The sequence below is a fragment of the Oryx dammah genome, unplaced genomic scaffold, assembly GCF_014754425.2.
Source record: "Oryx dammah isolate SB20612 unplaced genomic scaffold, SCBI_Odam_1.1 HiC_scaffold_29, whole genome shotgun sequence".
NCBI classification, from domain to species: domain Eukaryota; kingdom Metazoa; phylum Chordata; class Mammalia; order Artiodactyla; family Bovidae; genus Oryx; species Oryx dammah.
In genome coordinates this window covers 93824926-93846493 of record NW_024070213.1, presented here as the reverse complement: position 1 = coordinate 93846493, position 21568 = coordinate 93824926, and the positions used below count along the sequence as shown (strand labels likewise).

General features: G+C 39.5%; 1 protein-coding gene across 1 annotated transcript in view; it reads right to left on the bottom strand.

Annotated features, from left to right (window-relative positions):
* Positions 1–4406: 4406 nt before the first annotated feature.
* The window catches only part of UBE2N (ubiquitin conjugating enzyme E2 N), a 39199-nt gene continuing 22037 nt past the window's right edge, over positions 4407–21568 (bottom strand). The window contains exons 2-4 of the mRNA XM_040234415.1: positions 6312–6558; positions 5986–6126; positions 4407–5153 (exon numbers count right to left, since the gene is read on the bottom strand). Coding sequence (XP_040090349.1) covers positions 5113–5153; positions 5986–6126; positions 6312–6558 — 429 coding nt within the window. The 3' untranslated portion in view covers positions 4407–5112. The remainder of the gene's footprint in view (positions 5154–5985; positions 6127–6311; positions 6559–21568) is intronic.

Below are 21568 nucleotides of genomic sequence, written 5' to 3'. Positions count from 1 at the left end.
CACAAAGAGCTGGACACAACTGAAGCAACTTAACATGCACACATCACTTTTTAAAAGGGGAGGGGGAGACATGTCTTGCTTATAACACAAGAGCAAGTAATCAGTCACAAGTAGGTAGGGGTTAATTCAGCCTGGTGCACACGTGCTCGGTTGTGTCTGACTTTGTGACCCTATGCACTAGCTCGCCAGGCTCCTCTGTCCATGGGATTTTCCAGGCAAGAAGCAAGAACACTGGAGTGGGTTGCCATTTTCTTCTACAAGCCAAATGGAGACCCCCAGCCTGTTTTTGTATATTCCACAAGTTTGGAATGCTGTTCCCATTTTCAGTAGTTGGGGAAAAAATACTCTTGATGTGAAAACTAAAGTTTTGTCAGAGCAGAGAACAGCATGCCCGTTTGTTTATAATTGTCTATGGATGTCTTCTCACCACACTGGCAGAACTGAGTAACTGAGATAGACCCATGGCCTAGAAAGCCCGAAATATTTACTGCTTCAGAATGAAAAACACGGATTGCAACCATTTGGTCCTACTCCTTTGGTTACTCACAGTTCTAATGCTTCCTGCGAAAATACAAGGAAAAGAGCACCAACTTGAAATCTGGTGCAACCAACCTATCACGTCTAAGCTGCTTGTCCTCTTTAGTAGTCTACTCTTGGAACATAAACCAGTATACTTTGTGAACTTACTAGATTATAATGAAACTTAGAGAGCTATTGGAATTTACTAATGACACGCAAATTCATGAAGTGTTCCATTTTTATGAGATGGTTGGATGGCATCATCGACTCAATGGACATGAGCTTGAGCAGACTACGGGAGATAGCGAGGGACAGGGAAGCCTGGTGTGCCTGGGGTCCATGGGGTCGCAGAGTTAGACATGACTGAGAGACTGAACCACAACAATCTAGATCATGAACTATTTCAATAGGAGTCACATGATGGGTGAGTATGGACCAGGAATATATAAAATGGAAATGCGCTAGTTATTCTACAATAGGGAACCTGAGCTATCTATCAAGTCTCTCATATTTCTAAAGCTTTTTTGTCCCATAGGTAAAAGTGATCAGCAGAAAATGTTAAAGCTCATTAAAGAGCACCATGAAATAAACTAAGATCATGGGATTCAGTTGTTGCTAGGCTACAAGAGACAGTAAGGTCTAAATATCCAGGCACTTACCATATGCTTCTCCAACCAATCAGAAACTACATAAAGTCCACAGATGCTCAGCTTGGTTATTAGCAAGCCTGCATTCATATACTTGAAATGCTACAACTGGCACATATCAAATTAAATCAGCTAACAGGAGCAAAGATGAATTGCCAGGAGGAGGAAGGACCCAGACTCTTCAGGTTGAGTTCTATACTTAACAAGGAAAATTTTAGTCCAAATTCCAGTTTTGCAGCCAATGGGGAACTTGTCCAATTTGTAACATAAAGATGTAGCAAAACCAACTCTTGGAACAAATCCTCCTGATTTCCAACCTCAATGATAAAAAAAATGGAAATTAATGCAGGGGGTGGAAGATATAGTTAAGGAAACAAAGTATCATCAGTCTGGGTGGTGGTGTACAGATTTTTATTCTTAATATTCCAAGTTATTACATTCAACATGTTTTGTTTTTGTGATCATTAAGTCATTTAAAAATAACCCCCAATATAATTTCTTAAACTAAGCACATGCTGCACGGTTAAATGAAATGTTGCCCCCAGTCCCAAAATACATTATTCCAATGAAATTACATTTTTTAAAATAGATTGTTGAATTAGCTGCCCTATAATCATGGCATTTTTCCTTTTTCTTTTGGCCAGCTTTTGTAGATAAGGCTGTATTTTTAAACCTTTGCAACTGCAACTAACAAAAAGTTGATGTGGCTAGAGTTAAGTAGCCAATTCCTCCATACCATTTAGCTAAAACTGTGTTAATGTTTTACAGGATTTCCCAGCCCATACTCTCCTTTACTAGTGCTAAACCATAGCACCTATGGCTTTTTCAGGTATTGTGTTTATTTTTAAATGCTTCTGAAATTTTGTATTAAAATATGTTCTTGGTCTACAGCATGGTTTAAGTTATACATATCTCAAATCTAAGATCTCATTAGGCAGCTTCTGAGCAGACCAACACTAACTAGCATGGAAGTAAATCACAGCAAAGGAGATGACAAAATTTAAAAATCACATGAAAAACGTAAGGCTCCTATCAACCCCTCCAGATTTCAGAAAAGCTTTTGAATGGGCAGCTGATGTTCAAGAAGCCATTTATCAAAACACTCAGATTCTTCTCCTCTCCCAGGGCTCTGCACAAGCTGGTCCCCTGCCTGGAGGTGCTGAATCCAGAAGAGCAGTCCCTCCCAAGCGCGCACCTCCCCCTCCATCAGAGCTGCCACTGCTCTTTGTCCGTGTGCTCCACTCGCGCCCCTCATTAGATGAGGAGGTCCACGAGGAAACATCCTGTGCCAGTCCCATTCGCCTAACCACCCCTGACAAACAGTAGTGCATCCAGAAGCTGAGCAGTTACAAAGTCAAAGGCTTACCAGGGAAAAGGATTACAGAGAGGAGCAGGTCGGCTGGGAGGGGATTCGAACCGGCTTGAGAATCACTTAGTAGAAGAACGACAAGCTCATCTTAGGAAGGCTACTACTCACTCCTCCCAGCAGGTGCCTTGCATAAGGCAGGTCATGTCCTCCTGTTGTCAGAACTTTAGATCATTCAAGTTACCAGAATTCTAGATTCTCATGAGACTCACCCAATTTTTCTAAAATGTCAGCATTGAATTCAAAATGTTTTGACCAACCACGCCGTGTGGGCCAAGGAGAACAGGCCCCAAAGCCAGATGTTGCTACCAGTTTTCAAACTCTATCCTGGCCTCTCCCAGAGCCCTTTAAATTCTAAGAAAGTCCAGCCAACACACTGGCTCTGGTTTCATCCCACTGGTTGGGGAAGCAAGTATTATCAAAACCACGAGGGCTCTTATCAAAATTACAAAGGAAAAAACCATGTTGCCATGAAATTAGGAATTCACATATTTGTACTTCTATAACTCAAAAACTCAGTAGACATCAGAGTCCTATTTTAGATACATTTTTGTGGATCAATAGGTTTAAATCTGGAATTTTGTAACTTATAAATCACTATGTCATACTAGCTATCATCTGAGCAATGCCACCTGCAATAAATAAAACTAATCTCTATTTAACTGCTTGAGTGTTCACTCATTTTGGCGCCAGTATGAGATTCAGTTCCCTTAGTTGTAAGACAACCTCTAAAGAGATCAACAATTGTTACAAATGACAACTGCTGTTAAGCTTTTAAATTTATAATATTTGGTTATGAACAATTTTACTCTGAATTAAACTAATATTTGTTTCCAAGCAACACATTTATTGAAGGATACCAGTTACCAGTCATCAAAAACTTTTGTATGTTGAAAATGTAATTTTAATAGATATTCTTCATCTTACATAGGAGCACAATAAAATACACCACATTCTGAAGAAACTCCAGAAGGTATGAGAATAAGAGTGGGGAAAATTCAGATGGGCTACAATATCCATTACCTTAAACTGCAAGAGACAAAGGTTCCAACCCACAGGTTAACATTTACATACTTATTTATGACTGACTACATTAATGTCTTAAAATAACAAGACTTAGGCATTAGATATAGAAAGGTGGGAAAGAACAGCTTTGTGGTGGGGAAGAACTCTGTCAATGCAGATATCAAATTAAAAGAATAAAAGGAGCTCCCACACCAAATATTACAGGGATGACAGTAAGAATCATCAACTGAGGGTCTGATGCCCTCTAAGGAAGAAACCTTTCTGATGATGCTTATGCAAGCTGACTGCTTGAGATCTGCTCAGCAGGTCTGCAAGAAAGACTGATAAATGCCTCAGCAAACCCCAAATGATTATGAGACTGCTGTTTTCTAATAAGAGTGGTCACACACGAAGTTTTGAGACAAGAACTAAGAGCAAGGTCATAACCCAAATGCCAGACACAACTGTGGCACGAGCAGAAGTCCCACACAAAGCCGGTCACTGGGGTGGCTGTGCTGTGACTCTCCTGTGCAGTGATTTCCAAACACTGTGGCAAGACACCGATGATCGCCTAACCAATCAGACAACACACACACATTTATTTCAAATTCCTAGGAGGTAAAAAAAAAATGTCACATACTGATATTTTAGGCATGCTCAGGGCCAGCTTATAAATACTTCATTCAGTGATATATCTTAACACAAATCTGCATCAGTGAAAAGAGATTGGCAAAATCTACCTCTCGCCATTCAACTTGTCAGATGGTGACGATCAAAACAGAATGTTCCATCAGTTTTAATTTTTAAATACGATTGTCACATTGGGAAAATGAAATAAACCCAGTAAAAGAAACTGTACAAAGGCAAAGTAGAATAACAAAAAATATTTTACTAAAACATAAGATTTACAGGAGTTTCCAGACAAGCCATACAAAATGGTCACAAGCTTTTTCTTGAAGGGAGGATTCTACACTTGACAGCAAGGTCACAATGTTATTAGTGAGGGCTGTGATGTCTGTTTAATGTTCCCATTTTGGTTCGAACAATCAAGCTTGTCCATCTACAGCGTCTAAATAAAGTTAGACTTGGCTAGAGAGCATATTCTAAAGAACTGGTTAGCTGCTTTTAACCAATGCAATTAGATCACCATAAAAAGGGGGAAAGGAGCCCATAAAATTAAAATAAAACTACCTTCCCCCACCACCAAAAAAAAAAAAAAATAATAAAATAAAGAAAAACACCCACACCCCTGCAGCTAACCCTGACAACTACCTTCATTCACAGTGCTTTATACTTAAACCATGATGGGGGAAATGAATAAAAGCAGAGAGGGGCCACTGCTTTTAAACGTTTCGCAACAATCCAGATGATACTTCTAGCCTCTGCTCATGCTTTACAACAGTGAATCAGGACAAGACATAGATTTGCTAATGTGCATTTAATCACCAAAGGATTGAAGATGTCTGGGTTTTTATTCTGTAATGTTTCTAAGACTGTGTCCATTAAATGCAAACAAAAAAGGAAGAAGTCTTGGCAGAACAGGAGAAGTGATGCACACTTGACGATCGAATCGATTTAAATATTATTCATGGCATATAGCCTAGTCCATGCTCTAGCTGTGGACAAAAACAAACGTGATTATTACTTAAGTTCAATATGTTCCTTTCCAAATTCTATACAAAGTAAACAAATAGAATTAATTATGAAAACAGCATGCTATAATTTCTTAAATTCATGTCATTTTCTACAATCTAGGTCAGGGCAAAAAGACTGTCTATACATCTAATTACCAAAACATTACAATGGAATTCAAAAGTTCTACAAAATTCTAAAGGATGAAAAGAGTTGTCTCCTTCCTTTCTCATAAGCTCCTCCTTGTTAATTGTTAAAATTTGTAGCAAGAAGCTTATTGCTTTCAAACTCTCTAACTATAAATGGACACATAGTTTAATTTAATCAAACAGATTGCAAAAACAGCTCAAGGAAGTTTAAAGGTCTTCCATTATCTTTACATATTGCTAAATGAAGGGCAGGCACTCAGACATTTGTTATATCATGTGTAGTTTATACAACAGTCCAAGATCTCGCTCCTCTTTAAATCTGGGAGTCATGTAGTGGACCATAAGATGGAATCTGAAAATCTTTTGTTAAGAGGTTATTTACATACTATTAAGAGAGATCTGATCTTCTCCTTTTAACAAATCTTTTCTTTTTCTGGTTAACACTAAAAGTTTTTGAAAAGGTGATACACAGGAATTCCCTGGCAGTTCAGCAGTTAGGACTTGACACTTTTACTGCCATGGCCTGGGTTCGATCTCTGAACTGGGACCTAAGACCCCTCAAGCAGAGCAAGACACGACCCCCGCCCCCAACCAAAAAAAAAAAACCACCTGTGGTACAGGTTGTTTTTAAAGTGGAAGTGGTGTGAGGAGAATGAATAGTAAGTACCTGTTTCTATGGCTTGGGCTTCATTGGTCTTCCATTGCTCCGCTACGTCATTTGCTAATGGATCGTCTGGATTGGGAGCACTTAACAAAGCCTGGATCGATAGCAGAACTGTGCGGATCTGCAGTGCTGGGGACCACTTATCTAAAAAGGCAACAGGCCCAGAATGACCACACATGAAAACAACAGCCCCAGAGTGGCTGTTTCCCTCCCATACTTCTGCAGTCTTCACATAAGGTAAGATTATAATACTCAGATTCTCAAAACGGAATGTTTACGAGAAAAAGGAAAAAATCTTAACAGCATATGATGATAAAGATAACACTTACCTTTCAAAATATCTAAACATATTCTTCCCAACTTGTCTACATTAGGATGATAAATTTTGGTCATGAAACGTACTTTAGGGGCTGCCATTGGGTATTCTTCTGGAAGGAATAGTTCAAGTTTAAAAGTCCCTCCCTCAAAGGGGGAATCCTGAGGGCCGGCAATGACCACATGAAAATAACGGGCGTTGCTCTCATCTGGTTCTGCTTTAATGCCGGGAACTGGTTCTGCCAGCAAACGCTGGGTTTCCTACAACAGAAAAACATAACACGTTTGTGAAACAAATACCATTTTGCTAAACACCAAAATAAAAATTAGAGAAATTTACTTCTTGGAATTGGATATAAAAGAACCTCTCCAATCTCTCAAAGCGTTTCTATTTACCTTATAAAATGTAAAGTTCAAAGAAAACAAGATAAATCACCATAAGCAGCTGAAAGCAACCGCCAGCAAATACTGATGACATCATGTACAAGTGCAGCTACAAATGTCTACAGATATGTGGAAAATAAGATTAGACTAATGAAATTGATCTTATACCCATGGGAAAGAAAAGGGAAAAAAAAGAAAATAACAATAGGATTACTACATAAGTAAGGTAACCTGCTCTGTTTAAACTTAACCAAAACCAAGCTGTTTAAAAAGCAAAATTAGTTTTTAAAGTCTCCCCTCTGAAAAATCTAATGGAACAAAGGAAGTACAAGTGCCAAGGCACTTAAACAGGGCTGGAGATCGGCTAGTCTCCAAGCTGATTAGTCTCTAAAATCAAAAATGAACCAACCTCAAATGGACCCTTACTGCTCCCCCAACAATATCATTAGTTCTCTTTTCCATCTTTCTCCCTCTCCTAATTAACTGAATATTCTTTCTCCTGTCAGCCTCCAATATCTCCACCCACATCTTCACTTTTGGCTGACTACTCTGTTTTGTATTACAGGAGAAAACAGAAACCCCTCCTGAAGTTCTCACTGTCGCATCTGCACATCAACCTGCATCTGTGGGCTCAGGTGCTCTGCACCTTTTCTTCCGTTACTAAGGGTGAAAGGACTGTCACTCTGGACTAAGACCAACCTCTCCTTTAGATCTTATCTCACCTCCTCAAGTTCATTGTTCTAGCATCGCCTTCCTCGCTTGAATCACCGTTTCCCCTCTGTTGGATTTTCCCCAAACTGTACAAAGCTACCGTAACTTCTCAAAAAAAAAAAAAAAAAAAAAAAGAGGGGGAAGGAAATGACCCTGACTTGGGTCGATGCCCGCCCCCCCCCCGCTGCTGCCCCACTGCTTTACTCCTCTTTGAAAGTCATCTAAACTTGCATGTCTCCAACCTCCCTCCTCTGCTCTGGTCTTGAACACCTCTCTCGAAGCAGGCTTTAGCTGCCAGCTTGCTTGTTGAGGTCATCAATGAGTCCCACATGGTTAAAGCAAACGGCTAACGTTGAACCTTCATGTTAACTGACTTAAAAGCACCATCTTACCCAGCTGGTTTGTGCTCTCCTTGCAAGGCTTTATCCAGCTCCTGCAGCCATTCTCTCCTGGCTTTCTGATTAGATGCATGGTATCAACCTCATGCCAACACTCACTATAGAAGGGCACCAGGGCTCTGTCTGAGGTCTTCTACTCTGCCTACACACTCCACAGTGATCTCATCTAGTCTGATGAATTTAAATAATCCACTCCATGTCTGAAGCCTCCCCAAATGCATATTCTGCAGAGATTTCTCCCTGAATCATGCTCCTATTCATAACCCTGTGCTCGACAGCTACTCTTGAATCTCTAGTAACCATCCCAAACTTAGCATGACCTTCCCCACACTTAACCTGCTCCTCCTCAGAGCATTCCTTGAGTCAATCAAAAATCCATCCTTCCAACTGATCCAATTCCTTCATACCTCACCCATCCAATCTGATCAGAAATCCTGTTGCCTTAAACTTCAGAATCTGCCCATGACTGGACACGGCTATACTTCTGATCATCACTCCATTGCTAGACTTCTGATCCAAGCCACCACCATTTCTTACCCAGCAGGCTGCAACAGCCAGCTAACTTATTCTGCCTGCTTCCGATCTTGAGTCCCCCAGCCCCTACCTAGTCTGTATTCCACAGACCTTTTAAAAATCCAAGTCTTTATAACCTCCACCCGAAAAGAATGCATTTATTCCACCTACCTCTTAGTCATCTTCAGCTATGCTTCCCAACCCTCACCGCCCTCCTCATCTGCTTTGTTAAAGCAAGACTAGCTGCTTTGTGCTTCTTCAACCTGTCATGCATACTCCTCCCTCAGGAGCTTTGCATTCTTTTTCCCCTAAGTGGAATGGCAAACCACTTCAGTATTCTTGCCTTGAGAACCCCATGAACAGAATGAAAAGGCAAAAAGACAGGAGGACACTGAAAGATGAACTCCCCAGGTCAGTAGGTGCCCAATATGTTTCTGGAGATCAGTGGAGAAATAACTCCAGAAAGAATGAAGGGATGCAGCCAAAGCAAAAACACCACCCAGTTGTGGATGTGACTGGTGATAGAAGCAAGGTCCGATGCTCTAAAGAGCAATATTGCATAGGAACCTGGAATGTTAGGTTCATGAATCAAGGCAAATTGGAAGTGGTCAAACAGGAGATGGCAAGAGTGACCGTCGACATTCTAGGAATCAGCGAACTAAAATGGACTGGAATGGGTGAATTTAACTCAGACCTTTATATCTACTACTGGGGGCAAGAATCCCTTGGAAGAAATGGAGTAGCCCTCATAGGCAATGAAAGAGTTCGAAATCCAGTACTTGGATGCAATCTCAAAAACAACAGAATGATCTCTGTTTGTTTTCAAGGCAAACCATTCAATATTATGGTAATCCAAGTCTATGCCATGACCAGTAATGCTGAAGAAGCTGAAGTTAAACGGTTCTATGAAGACCTACAAGACTTTCTACAACTAACAACCAATAAAGATGTCCTTTTCATTATAGGGGACTGGAATGCAAAAGCAGGAAGTCAAGAAACACCTGGAGTAACAGGCAAATTTGGTTTCAGAGTACAGAATGAAGCAGGGCAAAGGCTAATAGAGTTTTGCCAAGAGAACGCACTGGTCATAGCAAACACTCTCTTCCAATAACACAAGAGAAGACTCTACACATGGACATCACCAGATGGTCAATACCGACATCAGATTGATTATATTCTTTGCAGCTAAAGATAGAGAAGCTCTATACAGTCAGTAAAAACAAGACCAGGAGCTGGCTGTGGCTCAGATTATAAATTCCTTATTGTCAAATTCAGACTTAAATTGAAGAAAGTGGGGAAAACCACTAGACCATTCAGGTATGACCTAAATCAAATCCCTTATGATTATACAGTGGAAGTGAGAAACAGATTCAAGGGATTAGATCTGATACACAGAGTGCCTGATGAACTATGGACGGAAGTTCATGACATTGTACAGGAGGCGGATCAAGACCATCCATGGAAAAGAAATGCAAAAAAGCAAAATGGCTGTCTGAGGAGGCCTTACATATACCTGTGAAAAGAAGAAAAGTGAAAAGCAAAGAAGAAAAGGAAACATATACTCATTTGAATGCTGAGTTCCAAAGAATAGCAAGGAGAGGTAAGAGAGCCTTCCTCAGCGTTCAGTGCAAAGAAATAGAGGAAAACAAGAGAATGGGAAAGACTAAAAGATCTCTTCAAGAAAATCAGAGATACCAAGGGAACATTTCATGCAAAGATGGGCACAACAAAGGACACAAACGGTATGAACCTAACAGAAGATATTAAGAAGAGGTGGCAAGAATACACAGAAGAACTATACAAAAAAGATCTTCATGACCCAGATAATCACAATGGTGTGATCACTCACCTAGAGCCAGACATCCTGGAATGTGAAGTCAAGTGGGCCTTAGGAAGCATCACTACAAACAAAAGCTAGTGGAGGTGATGGAATTCCAGTTGAGCTATTTCAGATCCTAAAAGATGATGCTGCGAAAGTGCTGCACTCAATATGCCACAAAATTTGGAAAACGCAGCAGTGGCCACAGGACTGGAAAAGGTCAGTTTTCATTCCAATCCCAAAGAAAGGCAATGCCGAAGAATGCTCAAACTACCGCACAATCGCACTCATCTTACACGCTAGTAAACTAATGCTCCTAATTCTCCAAGCCAGGCTTCAACAGTTCTTGAACCGTGAACTTCCAGATGTTCAAGCTGGTTTTAGGAAAGGCAGAGGAACCAGAGATCAATCGCCAACATCCATTGGATTATCCAAAAAGCAAGAGAGTTCCAGAAAAACATCTATTTCTGCTTTATTGACTATGCCAAATCCTTTGACTGTGTGGATCACAACAAACTGTGGAAAATTCTGAGAGATGGGAAAACCAGGCCACCTGACCTGCCTCTTCAGAAATCTGTATGCAGGTCAGGAAGCAACAATTAGAACCGGACATAGAACAACAGACTGGTTCCAAATAGGAAGAGTACGTCAAGGCTGTATATTGTTACCCTGCTTATTTTACTTATATGCAGAGCACATCATGAGATGCACTGGGCTGGATGAAGTACAAGCTGGAATCAAGATTGCTGGGTGAACTATCAATAACCTCAGATATGCAGATGACACCACCCTTATGGCAGAAAGCGAAGAACTAAAGAGCCTCTTGATGAAAGTGAAAGAGGAGAGTGAAAAAGTTGGCTTAAAGCTCAACATTCAGAAAACGAAGATCATGGCATCCGGTCCCATCACTTCATGGGAAATAGACGGGGAAACAGTAGCTGACTTTATTTTGGGGGGCTCCAAAATCACTACAGATGGTGTTTGCAGCCATGAAATTAAAAGACACTTACTCCTTGGAAGGAAAGTTATGACCAACCTAGACAGCATATTCAAAAGCAGAGGCATTACTTTGCCAACAAAGGTCCATCTAATCAAGGCTATGGCTTTTCCAGTAGTCATGTATAGATGTGAGAATTGAACTATAAAGAAAGCTGAGTGCCGAAGAATTGTTGCTTTTGAACTGTGGTGTTGGAGAAGACTCCTGAGAGTCCCTTCCATCCTAAAGGACATCAGTCCTGAATATTCATTGGAAGGATTGATGTTGAAGCTGAAACTCCAATACTTTAGCCACCTGATGGGTAGAACTGACTCACTGTAAAAGACCCTGTCGCTGGGAAAGATTGAAGGTGGGAGGAGAAGGGGACGACAGAGGATGAGATGGTTGGATGGCATTACCGATCAATGGATATGACTTTCAGTAAACTCCAGCAGTTGGTGATGAACAGGGAGGCCTGGTGTGCTGCAGTCCATGGGGCTGCAAAGAGTCGGACACGACTGAGCAACTGAACTGAATTCCACCAAGTGTTCACTCCCTCAAATCCCAAGATCTCCATTCGGATGTGCTTTCTCAGTGAAGCCTCCATAACTGAATCTGCAAACACCTTTCCACCCATCCCACACCCTCCCTCTAGCCCTGCTCCTCCTCACCCCCTACACAGTTTATCTCTAGGGCTCTAAACGTACTATATCTCTTCTTATTTTGTTCGGAAGCGGGGGTGGGGGGGTGGGGGGGGTGGATTTGTGTTTGTTGCATTTACTGCTGAATCCTCAGCTTTGGAACAGTGAGCAGTACTATAGATGTTCCATAAACACTTGCTGAATCATGAATCTATTTAATGATACAAAGAACAAGGAATAAACCATCAGAAATTCCATCTTTAACATTAAAGCAGTTTTTATTCAAAGCAGGATGCACACAAGAAAAAGAATCCACTGAGGTACAAGGAGAAATGATCTATATTTATAAATATTTATTCAGAAAAATGTTAATATTCAATACACAAACTGACAATAGTATGTATTGTTTTATATATTAGCTCATTATTGACCAGGGGATTTTTGCAGAAACTAACGCCTGTGACTGGCGATTTTTCTCTTGGCTGACCAAAAATTAATTATTTCACTAACAGTATGCAGGTTATTACATTCAATAGTTACAACTGACTCAGCTGAAAAGTCTTATAGTTTTCATGAAATTCCTTCCGTCCACTCTTCTATATAAGCAAAAGCGCTCACTCCAGCAATGTGAGTTTCATTTTCACTTTCTGTATCAGAATCAATCACTAAGGTTTTCTTTTTGTTGGTCTAATATTCGTCTCATCTTAGTCAGAACTATATTCTGAAGAACGATCATCTTCTGAGACATTAGTATACACGTTGCTAGGCTGACAAGAGCAACATCTACATAAAATACACTAGAAAACTCTTCACTCAAAATTTTGTGATGCATCATTTTTGAAAATTTTATGTTTATAATATATACAACAAGGTTCGAACAAAAACCTAACAGAATAAAATGTGAACAGTAACAACGACCAGAAGTTGTATAATGAACTCTCGACCAACCTGCCATGGTCATGGTAACTGGACCACCTCTAAGAATGCGCTGATGTATCTGCAGTCAGTTATGCTTGAGCAGTGCATTTTCGGCGCTGTTCTGGTGGCCCAGTGGCGAAGAATCTGCCTGCCAATGGGGGGGATGCAGAGCTCAGTCCCTGGGCTGGGAAGATCCCCTGGAGGAGGGAATGGCTTCAGTAGCCTTGCCTGAAGAATCCCAGGGACATAAGTGCCTGGCCAGCTACAATCTGCAGGGTCGCAGAAAGTCAGACATGACTGAGCAACTGACTGCACAATACATTTTCAACAGTTTGAATATGTATGTGTAGTCAAAAAGGCTTAGAACACTGCAGTACTTAAGCTTCTAGATATGAAAACCAATGAATGAGAATACTATACTACTTTCACTTAAGAAAAATTATACACCTTACACTACTTCATTCTACAGCCTGTAATCCATATACTAGAAAAGATTTCTCTGTTAGTACAGTTATATACTGAAATAGTCATAAAATGCAAGTATAAAATCAAATTCTTTTCCAAAACTCATAGTCATTTAGAGTAATGCTTCAAGACTAGCTTGCTTGATTTTAATCATTCCAATGCCAGGGCAAATAAAAAACTGAAATGCTATAAACTACTTTCAGCAAAATATTCTTTAGATTCAAACAAAGTCAAACATTTTTGGAGCATTAAAAATCTCAAAAGGCAATAAAAAAGCCTCCCATCTTAGAAGTCTTCCAAAATGTAACTATAACAGGAGTCTGGTCTTCACTTTTAGGAGAAAAAGTAAAGCTATTATGAATATTAGGCGTAAAGGAATGAGAAAAGTGGATGGTAAAATTCCTTGAATTTTGACTCCTCACCTCCATCCTCCTTTTGTTTTATCCCAATTCCTCATATTTTTAGAAGAGAGAGGCTGGGGGAAGAAAGCTGGGGTCCAAGAGTCCCAAAACACCACTCCCTGGTTACACAAAATAGTAGCAGCTCTATTAAAAGCTATAAAAAGCTGCCAGAAAAGCCTCGAAGATCACATCTGAAAATAGGTTCAAAATCACTCAGTACAATTATCACAGGCGGATGGAGCTTCACTTCCTCATCTTCAGTTCACCCTCAAAATCAGACACTCTTTCTTAAGAACATACATATTAAATGTATCATGTGACCTGATCATGTATCAGATTTAATCAGAACACATTCTAGAATAAGCTCTTGGGTATGCAAAACTTTTTGAAATAGTTTTTAATGTGCTCTCAAGTTCTAATAGATTTTGATATAATGAATACCCGTGCATAATTATTTGACTACACAGCACTGATTTCCCAAACCCACAGCATAAATTACAGGAGAAAAAAAAGAATAAAACCCAAACCAAATGGAACAACTCTCCCCCACAGAAATTGTCGATTTTTTTTTCCCTAAAAGGGCAAAAACTGGGTAGGAACTAAAATCCTTCTGCTACTACTCACACACAGTTAACTTGAGACACATCCTAGTTTTATACTATCCTTTGGCAGAAAGACAGCGAAGTATTCAAGTCTTAGAAACAACAGGTTCAAATTATTACTGCCTCACTTAACTACATTTCTGCAGAAATTTACACTGCTCTGAGCTTCAGCTTCCTCCGCTAGCTATATGGTTAACATTACCTCTTAGGTAGAATTGCTGTGAGATGACATCGTAAAACAACTTGACAAATGAAGTCAGGTAAGGCCAGTCTACACATAACCAACTCAAAAATGATACAGGGTAAGAGCAAAGCACAGAAACAAGTCTCAAGATTTATTAAATAACAGTATTCATTTTTAAAGAAAACAGAGTAACTTTTAGTTGCATTTTGTGATCCTATCTGTTTAAAAGCAATCCTGGGACTGAATCTCAAGTATAACTCAAGTTAGACCATGCAACATAGGAAGTAATGTGGACTATGTTTAGAAAATCCACGCAAAATAGAAAGTAATGTAGACTATGTTTAGAACACTGCTTACTAAAAAAACAGAAAGGGAAGTACATAAAAGCAGAATATGAATTTAAGTGGCAACAAGATTAGGTCTCAAGGAAAATATCTTATTTTACCGAAGGCATACAGCAGTTCATGCTACAAATACTTTCAAAGGAATTAAATAACATCAAATTGATCTGATTATCAATAGCTCTATTGGGACTCAAAGAGCTAATCCCAGAATGACACCACTGTAAATAATAACACTAAACTCCATTAATTAGGACTTCTCCTGTTTTTAGATTCAATAATAATGTGTGTACACTTCCCTGGTGGCTCAGCTGGTAAAGAATCTGCCTGCAATGCGAGAGACCTGGGTTCGATCCCTGGATTGGGAAGATTCCCTGGAGAAGGTAATAGCTACCCACTCCAGTATTCTGGCCTGGAGAATCCCATGGACAGAGGAGCCTGGCAGGCTACAGTCCATGGGGTTGCAGAGTTGGACACGACTGAGCAACTTTCACTTCACTATGAAATAGTATAAGGTCTCACACGTTCAATGGTAATGAATTATGTACAGTAAAATTTTAGATAACAGTATTTTTAGAAAAAGTGGTAATCTGCGTGTGTGAAAAGTTGCCCCATTATTAACTATTCATATATACACCTCCTAATGGCTCAGACGGTAGAGAATCTGCCTGCAATGTGGGAGATCCGGGGTTCAATCCCTGGGTTGGGAAGATCCCCTGGAGAAGGGAATGGCAACCCATTCCAGTATTCTTGCCTGGAGAACCCAGTGGACAGAAGAGCCTGGCAGGCTACAGTCCACGGGGTTGCAAAGAGTCCGACACAACTGAGAGACTAACACACTTCGCAAATAAACCCCCAACATGTTATACCTATAGCAATTAGATTTTTCCCCATTTAGAATATTCTCTGAAACACAAAACTGCAATTGTGAATCTTTTAACTCATCTAAGATCTGAGTATACTAAATAACTCATCAATTTCTTATCGTAAGTCATAAAATGAGAAATGCCTCAATGATGCCTACTCTGTCTACTGCAACCTGTCACTATATCTTTAAATGACTCTAAAATATTAATAGGGAATTCTTTGGGGAGATTATCAATAAAGCAAAGATCAATTTTTCATTATAAACACAATTGTAAATTACCTGAAGGCATCTGCAAGTTCACCCTTGACATTTAAGTGGGCATTAAAAAAACATAACCAATGTTTTTTGAGTATTATGCCCCTAACATTTTATCCATGAGCCCTATGATTTTTACCATAGAAACACATATGTCTCATTATAGAAGTGACCACATACATGTATTCTAGCTGCCTTAGGAACAAAACCAAAGTTGTGCTCTACTTCCTCATTGTATTCCTTCCTTACAAATCATGCCAGGTAGAGGTACATCATGATAAAAATGGGTCAGTGAATGCTTTTCTCCACAGCAGTGCTGTTGACAAGAACTACAACATGAGCCACACGTGTAATTTAAATTTTTCTAGTAGCCACATTAAAGAGTAATGTGGTAAAAAGAAACAGATAAAATTAATTGTAATGTTTTATTTCACCCAATATAGTCAAAATAGCATTTCAACATAAACCAATGTAAAACTTACTGACATAGTTTATAATCTTTTTTCATACTTAGTCTTCAAAATCCAGTGTGTGGTTTATACTTAGAGCACATATCAATTTGAACTAGCCACCTTTCAACTACAATCTGCGCATGAAGCTAGTAGCTACCATACAGGACAGTGAAACAGAAGACTATCCTGTTATATAATAATTTTACTTACAGGTCATAAAGAATAACTTACTGTACTTCATACAGTGAGTAAAATTTGGTAGAGAAACTTTAAAGTATCCCTGTGTGTGCTCAGTCGATCAGTCATGTCTGACTCTTTATGACCTCATGGACTGTAGCCCACCAGGCTCTTCTGTCCATGGCAATTCTCTAGGCAAGAATACTGGAGTGGGTTCCCATGCCCTCCTCCAGGGGATCTTTCCAACCCAGGGATCAAATCCAGGTCTCCCACATTGCAGGTGGATTCTTTAGCGTCTAAGCCACTAGGGAAGCCCTATTTTCCCCTCAGAAAATTCTTCACAAACAAGTAATGTCAGGGTAATTCCTTGGTGCTGCAGTGGTTAACACTGGGTGCTTTTACTCCAAAGGGCAGAGGTTCAATCCCTGGTCAGGGAACTATGATCCCACAAGCCAGAGGGTACAGACAACAACAACAACAAAAAAAAAAACACAAAAAAGAGTAAAGTCACAACATCTGAATCACTAGAGACAGGAATGTGTGTTACTGTTTGTTACAGTCATAAGACTGTATTTGAAAACGACTTATAGCAATTAAAAAACACTGCATGGAGTGATTCAAACAAGGCAAATTCATGATGAAACAGGTTAATCAGAGAGAAATTATTTTAATTTTTATGGCTCACACTACCCCCTAGTGGGTATAAGACATAATCTACTTTCAATTCCTTTTCCTTGGCAAATGAAAAATCTGATGATCATAAAAATTAATCATGTTATCCTAACTCATCATTTTTTAAAAATGGCTTATTCTAAACTTAGATGAGAATGATGATTCTCAAGGCACACTCTCCTCTTCCTCCTTTTTCTCCCCTTTTCTACTCCCACATACTTATTTTTAGGTGATATATTCAGAAAAGGAAAAATGGAGGTTACTGTTTCAAAGGCTCTGGATACTAAGGACTAAATCTTAGATCTTAGACCAAGGTATCATACTCATACTTTGTTGAAAAACTTTAAGTAAGTGTTAGGAAAGTAATACCTATTCTACTTGGAGTAATACCCAAGAGATAGGATGGGATGAGTCACACAAGAAATCTGTTTTAATTTTTCTCCTCTACCCAAGACCAGATCGAGACTTTGGTAAGTTCAGTGAAAAGGAGTGGAGACTTAGGAGCCAAAGAAGGACTTTTCAAAGGCTAAGTATATCTGATCAACTTATTCCTCAGGTCTGAATTATTCTGGAAGCATCTCCCCTGTACTCCCAGTTTCCTGTGCATTAATTATCTCCACTCCTCTTATTATAACTAGCACAATCATTTGGTTAACTTGTTGGACCCTACACTATTCGAAGATGGGCATTCCAGCTAGCAAATGGTAGTTTTAAGTGCTAAATACAAGTTTCTGCCAGGAATAAAAGCAGGCACACTCAGGTTCCAAACAGAGCTGATGAGAAGGATTACCATACCTGCTGTGTTAGTAACTTCCACCCCAGGAACGGCATGTACGATTTATTCCACTCACTGACAGTGGACAAAAATCTGAAAATTCTTACTAACAAACTGTGCATCCAACAAGGAAAACTGTTAGGCTGAATTCCTTGATTTCCTTGTCTGCTGTCCCCCAGCTTTTCTGCCCCACTAAATGCATGAGGACACGCTGCAGTCTGTTTCTTATACTCCCCCATCACTAGTCAGTGAATTCCACAAGGTCAGGGACTCTACTCAATTATCAAGCAAAGTTCCCAATTCACAGAGCATATAAAAGTTCAAGTAATAAAAACAAACTAGGTCAAATACTGATGTTTGAAATGTATCATTAACTCATTTAATCCTCAGACCCATTCCACACATGAGGAAAATGATGAACTAAGAGTGACCACTTACAGGTGGTCCTGTGGCTAAAAGACTCTGAGCTCCCAAAGTGGGGGTCCTGGGGTTCGATCTCTGCTCAGATCATGCAGATCTGAGATCTCTGCTCAGATCAGACCTCTGTTTGATCATGCACACAGCAACAAAGATTTCCCTCTCTGCAACTAAGACCTAGAACAGCCAAAATAAAATTTAAAAAGGAAAAGAGTAACCATTACAGTATAACAACAGTAAATCTCAAATGTTTGCCATGATGATAAAATAGCACAGAAGTTAAGGAAAGGTTTCATACATGTAGAAGTGCTTCATGGAAAAGGAAAATTAAACCATGTCACCTTTATTTTCCTTTTGGGACTGTCAACTGAAAAAGTATATAGTCTTATTAAAGCAAATAAGGTAGGAAAAATATGTGATATTTGATTTAAAAATTGGCATATATAATTCTGACTTCCCTGATAGCTCAGTTGGTAAAGAATCCGCCTGCAAGACAGGAGACCCCGGTTCAATTCCTGGGTTGGGAAGATCCGCTGGAGAAGAGATAGGCTACTCACTCCAGTACTCTCGGGCTTCCCTGGTGACTCAGCTGGTAAAGAATCTGCCTGCAATGTGGGAGACTGGGTTTGATGCCTGGGTTGGGAAGACCCCTTGGAGAGGGAGAGGCATACATAATTTTCACCTCAAACTATCTGTTCTATGGTAAGCCATTTTCTCTCTCATATTGCACAGATCATTGTGCTCTGAAATGTTCTTGTGACTCTGAAATACAAACTTCCTAACAAATGTATTAATTCCTTATTTTGCTCATAGTATTACTGTATCAACTAACTCTGAGTAAGAGTCCGTTGCCCCTTCCCACCCCAGGAATTTATTTCAACATGAGTGTAAAGCATACACTGTTCTTGACTTAAAATTTCATAAAATATACATAAAAGTCAGTCTTTTAAAGATGCATTTTAGAATGAGAATGTCAAGGTCTTGGAGTAGGTAAAGGTCTGAGTTAGAGACACTATATGAACAACAGGACTAGATCAGGGCATATTTTTTTCTTGGCTATTTCTAAAGACACTTTAAATGTTTTCTGGAAACTTTACATCTCCATCTTTTTTTTCCTTCGTTTTTTCCATAAGATTTGTAAATATTGACATCACAGTTAAAGACAGTATCAACTACTCCTTCATATAACACTCATGAAATTCTTGGTGGTAAAAATGTCCTTTGAATACCCAGCACTGTAATTGGACATAAGTAGACTCACAGAAGCTATTTCTCCGTTTCTCCTGATTTCTTGTTTGATGGATGCCGTAAAACTTCATGACCTGAACTGACTGTAGCACAAAAAATGAGAATAAGCCTTTAATGATTTGAATAATGTAACTGTCTTAATGAATTCTGTCTTCGGAATGGTATCTTAGAACTCTGGATGAAAGGAGGACTGAAAACCAGTACAACTTCATCACTGGGATTGCTACTGTACCAAGGTCCTTAAGGCACTGCTAATAAACTTATGCAAACAAACAAAAAAAACTCGCTTATTTAAGATTCTGTGAGGGGACCTGTAAGGGTGTCTTCTGAATTCATCCTGAACAGAAATAGGGGAAATTTTTGAATGCCTGTTCCTGTATGGTGAACACTAATTATGAGTGATGGTACACCAGCAAAAACCAGTGAACTTGTAACATTTTTTAAAATTCAGCTAAGTTAAAAATGATCTAGACTATGGGTTTCTTACTTCAAGCTTTAACTCATTGTTTGAAGTTGGAAATTCATTTTAAGGCCTGTATGTGTAAGCTTAGCCATTTATCTATAAATTGGTCCACTATTAAGCAATGATAAAAATCCCCATTTGTTCACTCCTTCCCCTCCTCCTCCTTAGTGTAATGTTCAGATTGAGAGCTTGAGAAGAATGCAAAAATTTGAAGTAACTGTTATAGGAAAAAAAAAACCTTACCTATGGTCACACATAGGCCTGCCTGGCACCACAAGGCAAAAGGAGATTCACAGAAGACATTCTTCATTCCTTTACCCGACAGCAGTGTCATTCCTTTACCCAACAGCTAGAACACCCATATAGTTGGAGATTACACTCCCCAACCTTCATAGATCCTCACCTGCCTCAACAGAAGCTTTAGTCTTATTTCCTAACTCTCTTGCAACCCAGCATGTGAGACCTAGGCTCATTCAAAACCTGTGCTTCAGAAACTAAACATACGAAATAAGGATGCCTTCTGGAACAAACAGCAGGAGTTACCCACAGACAGCCAAGTGGAGCATTAGCAATCCCACCGCAGTGTGCGAGGCATGCAGTGTCCGCGGCATGCAGTGTCCGCGGCATGCAGTGTCCGCAGTGAAGTCAGTGACGTTGAGTGTTTCTAGCTGCCTCTCCCTCTGGTGGTCCTGAAGACTGTTAGATATATCATAACCCAGTAAACACTACTGCGGGTTAAAACCGCCAAAGCTGGCTTTCACTGCTTGCTAAAAATAAAGTCTAAATTAGAAAAGAAAGTGAAGGTTAAGAGCTAATGGCCTGGGGTGGGGGGGGATGAAGAGGTTAAGAAGCAGCTATCTCTGCGAATTAAGCGGGGTCAGAGGAGGAGAGCAATGAAGCTGGCTAATCTCTTATCAAAGAACTTCTACCAAGTTTAAGGGCCTTTAAAGAGGGAGCTAACTTCACATTAGACAGCTAACTTCAACTAGGCAGCCTAGTGTGCCTACTAGGGAAAAAACTTTAGAGCTAAGAATCTGAATTTAATTCCAGTTCTAATTGTATAAAACCATAAAAATTCATTTACCTCCTCCACCTACTAAAACATCGTCCCTTAGACATTTCAAAGGTTCTCTCTAGCACTAAACTTGGCTGAACATTTTATTATTGGGATGGGTTAAATCTTACTGCTGTATGCTTCCTTCTACTGGAAAGTCCCCTTCTGTAATATTCTTTAACCTTGTAATCACTGTTCAATACTCAGTATTTCATCATTTCATCTTTCCTGTTGAGAAAAGGGATATTATGCATATAGTATTATATCCCCAGCATCTATGCCAATGCTTAAATATCTAAATAAGGAAGAAATTTGTTGCTTATGGTACCTGCTTTCCCCCCAAGATTATTTCACCTGCTCATTAAAAGAGAAAAAAGAAAGAAATCTTAAAATTGCCATACTCCTAATAACCAAAATCTGGTTAATATTCTAGCACATATTTGTTCTGATAAAGACAAAAGTCCTTAGAAACAGTTTAATACGTTTACACTTTTTCATTTATTATGTCACTGCATGGTGCTTTCCTGGTTGCTTTAT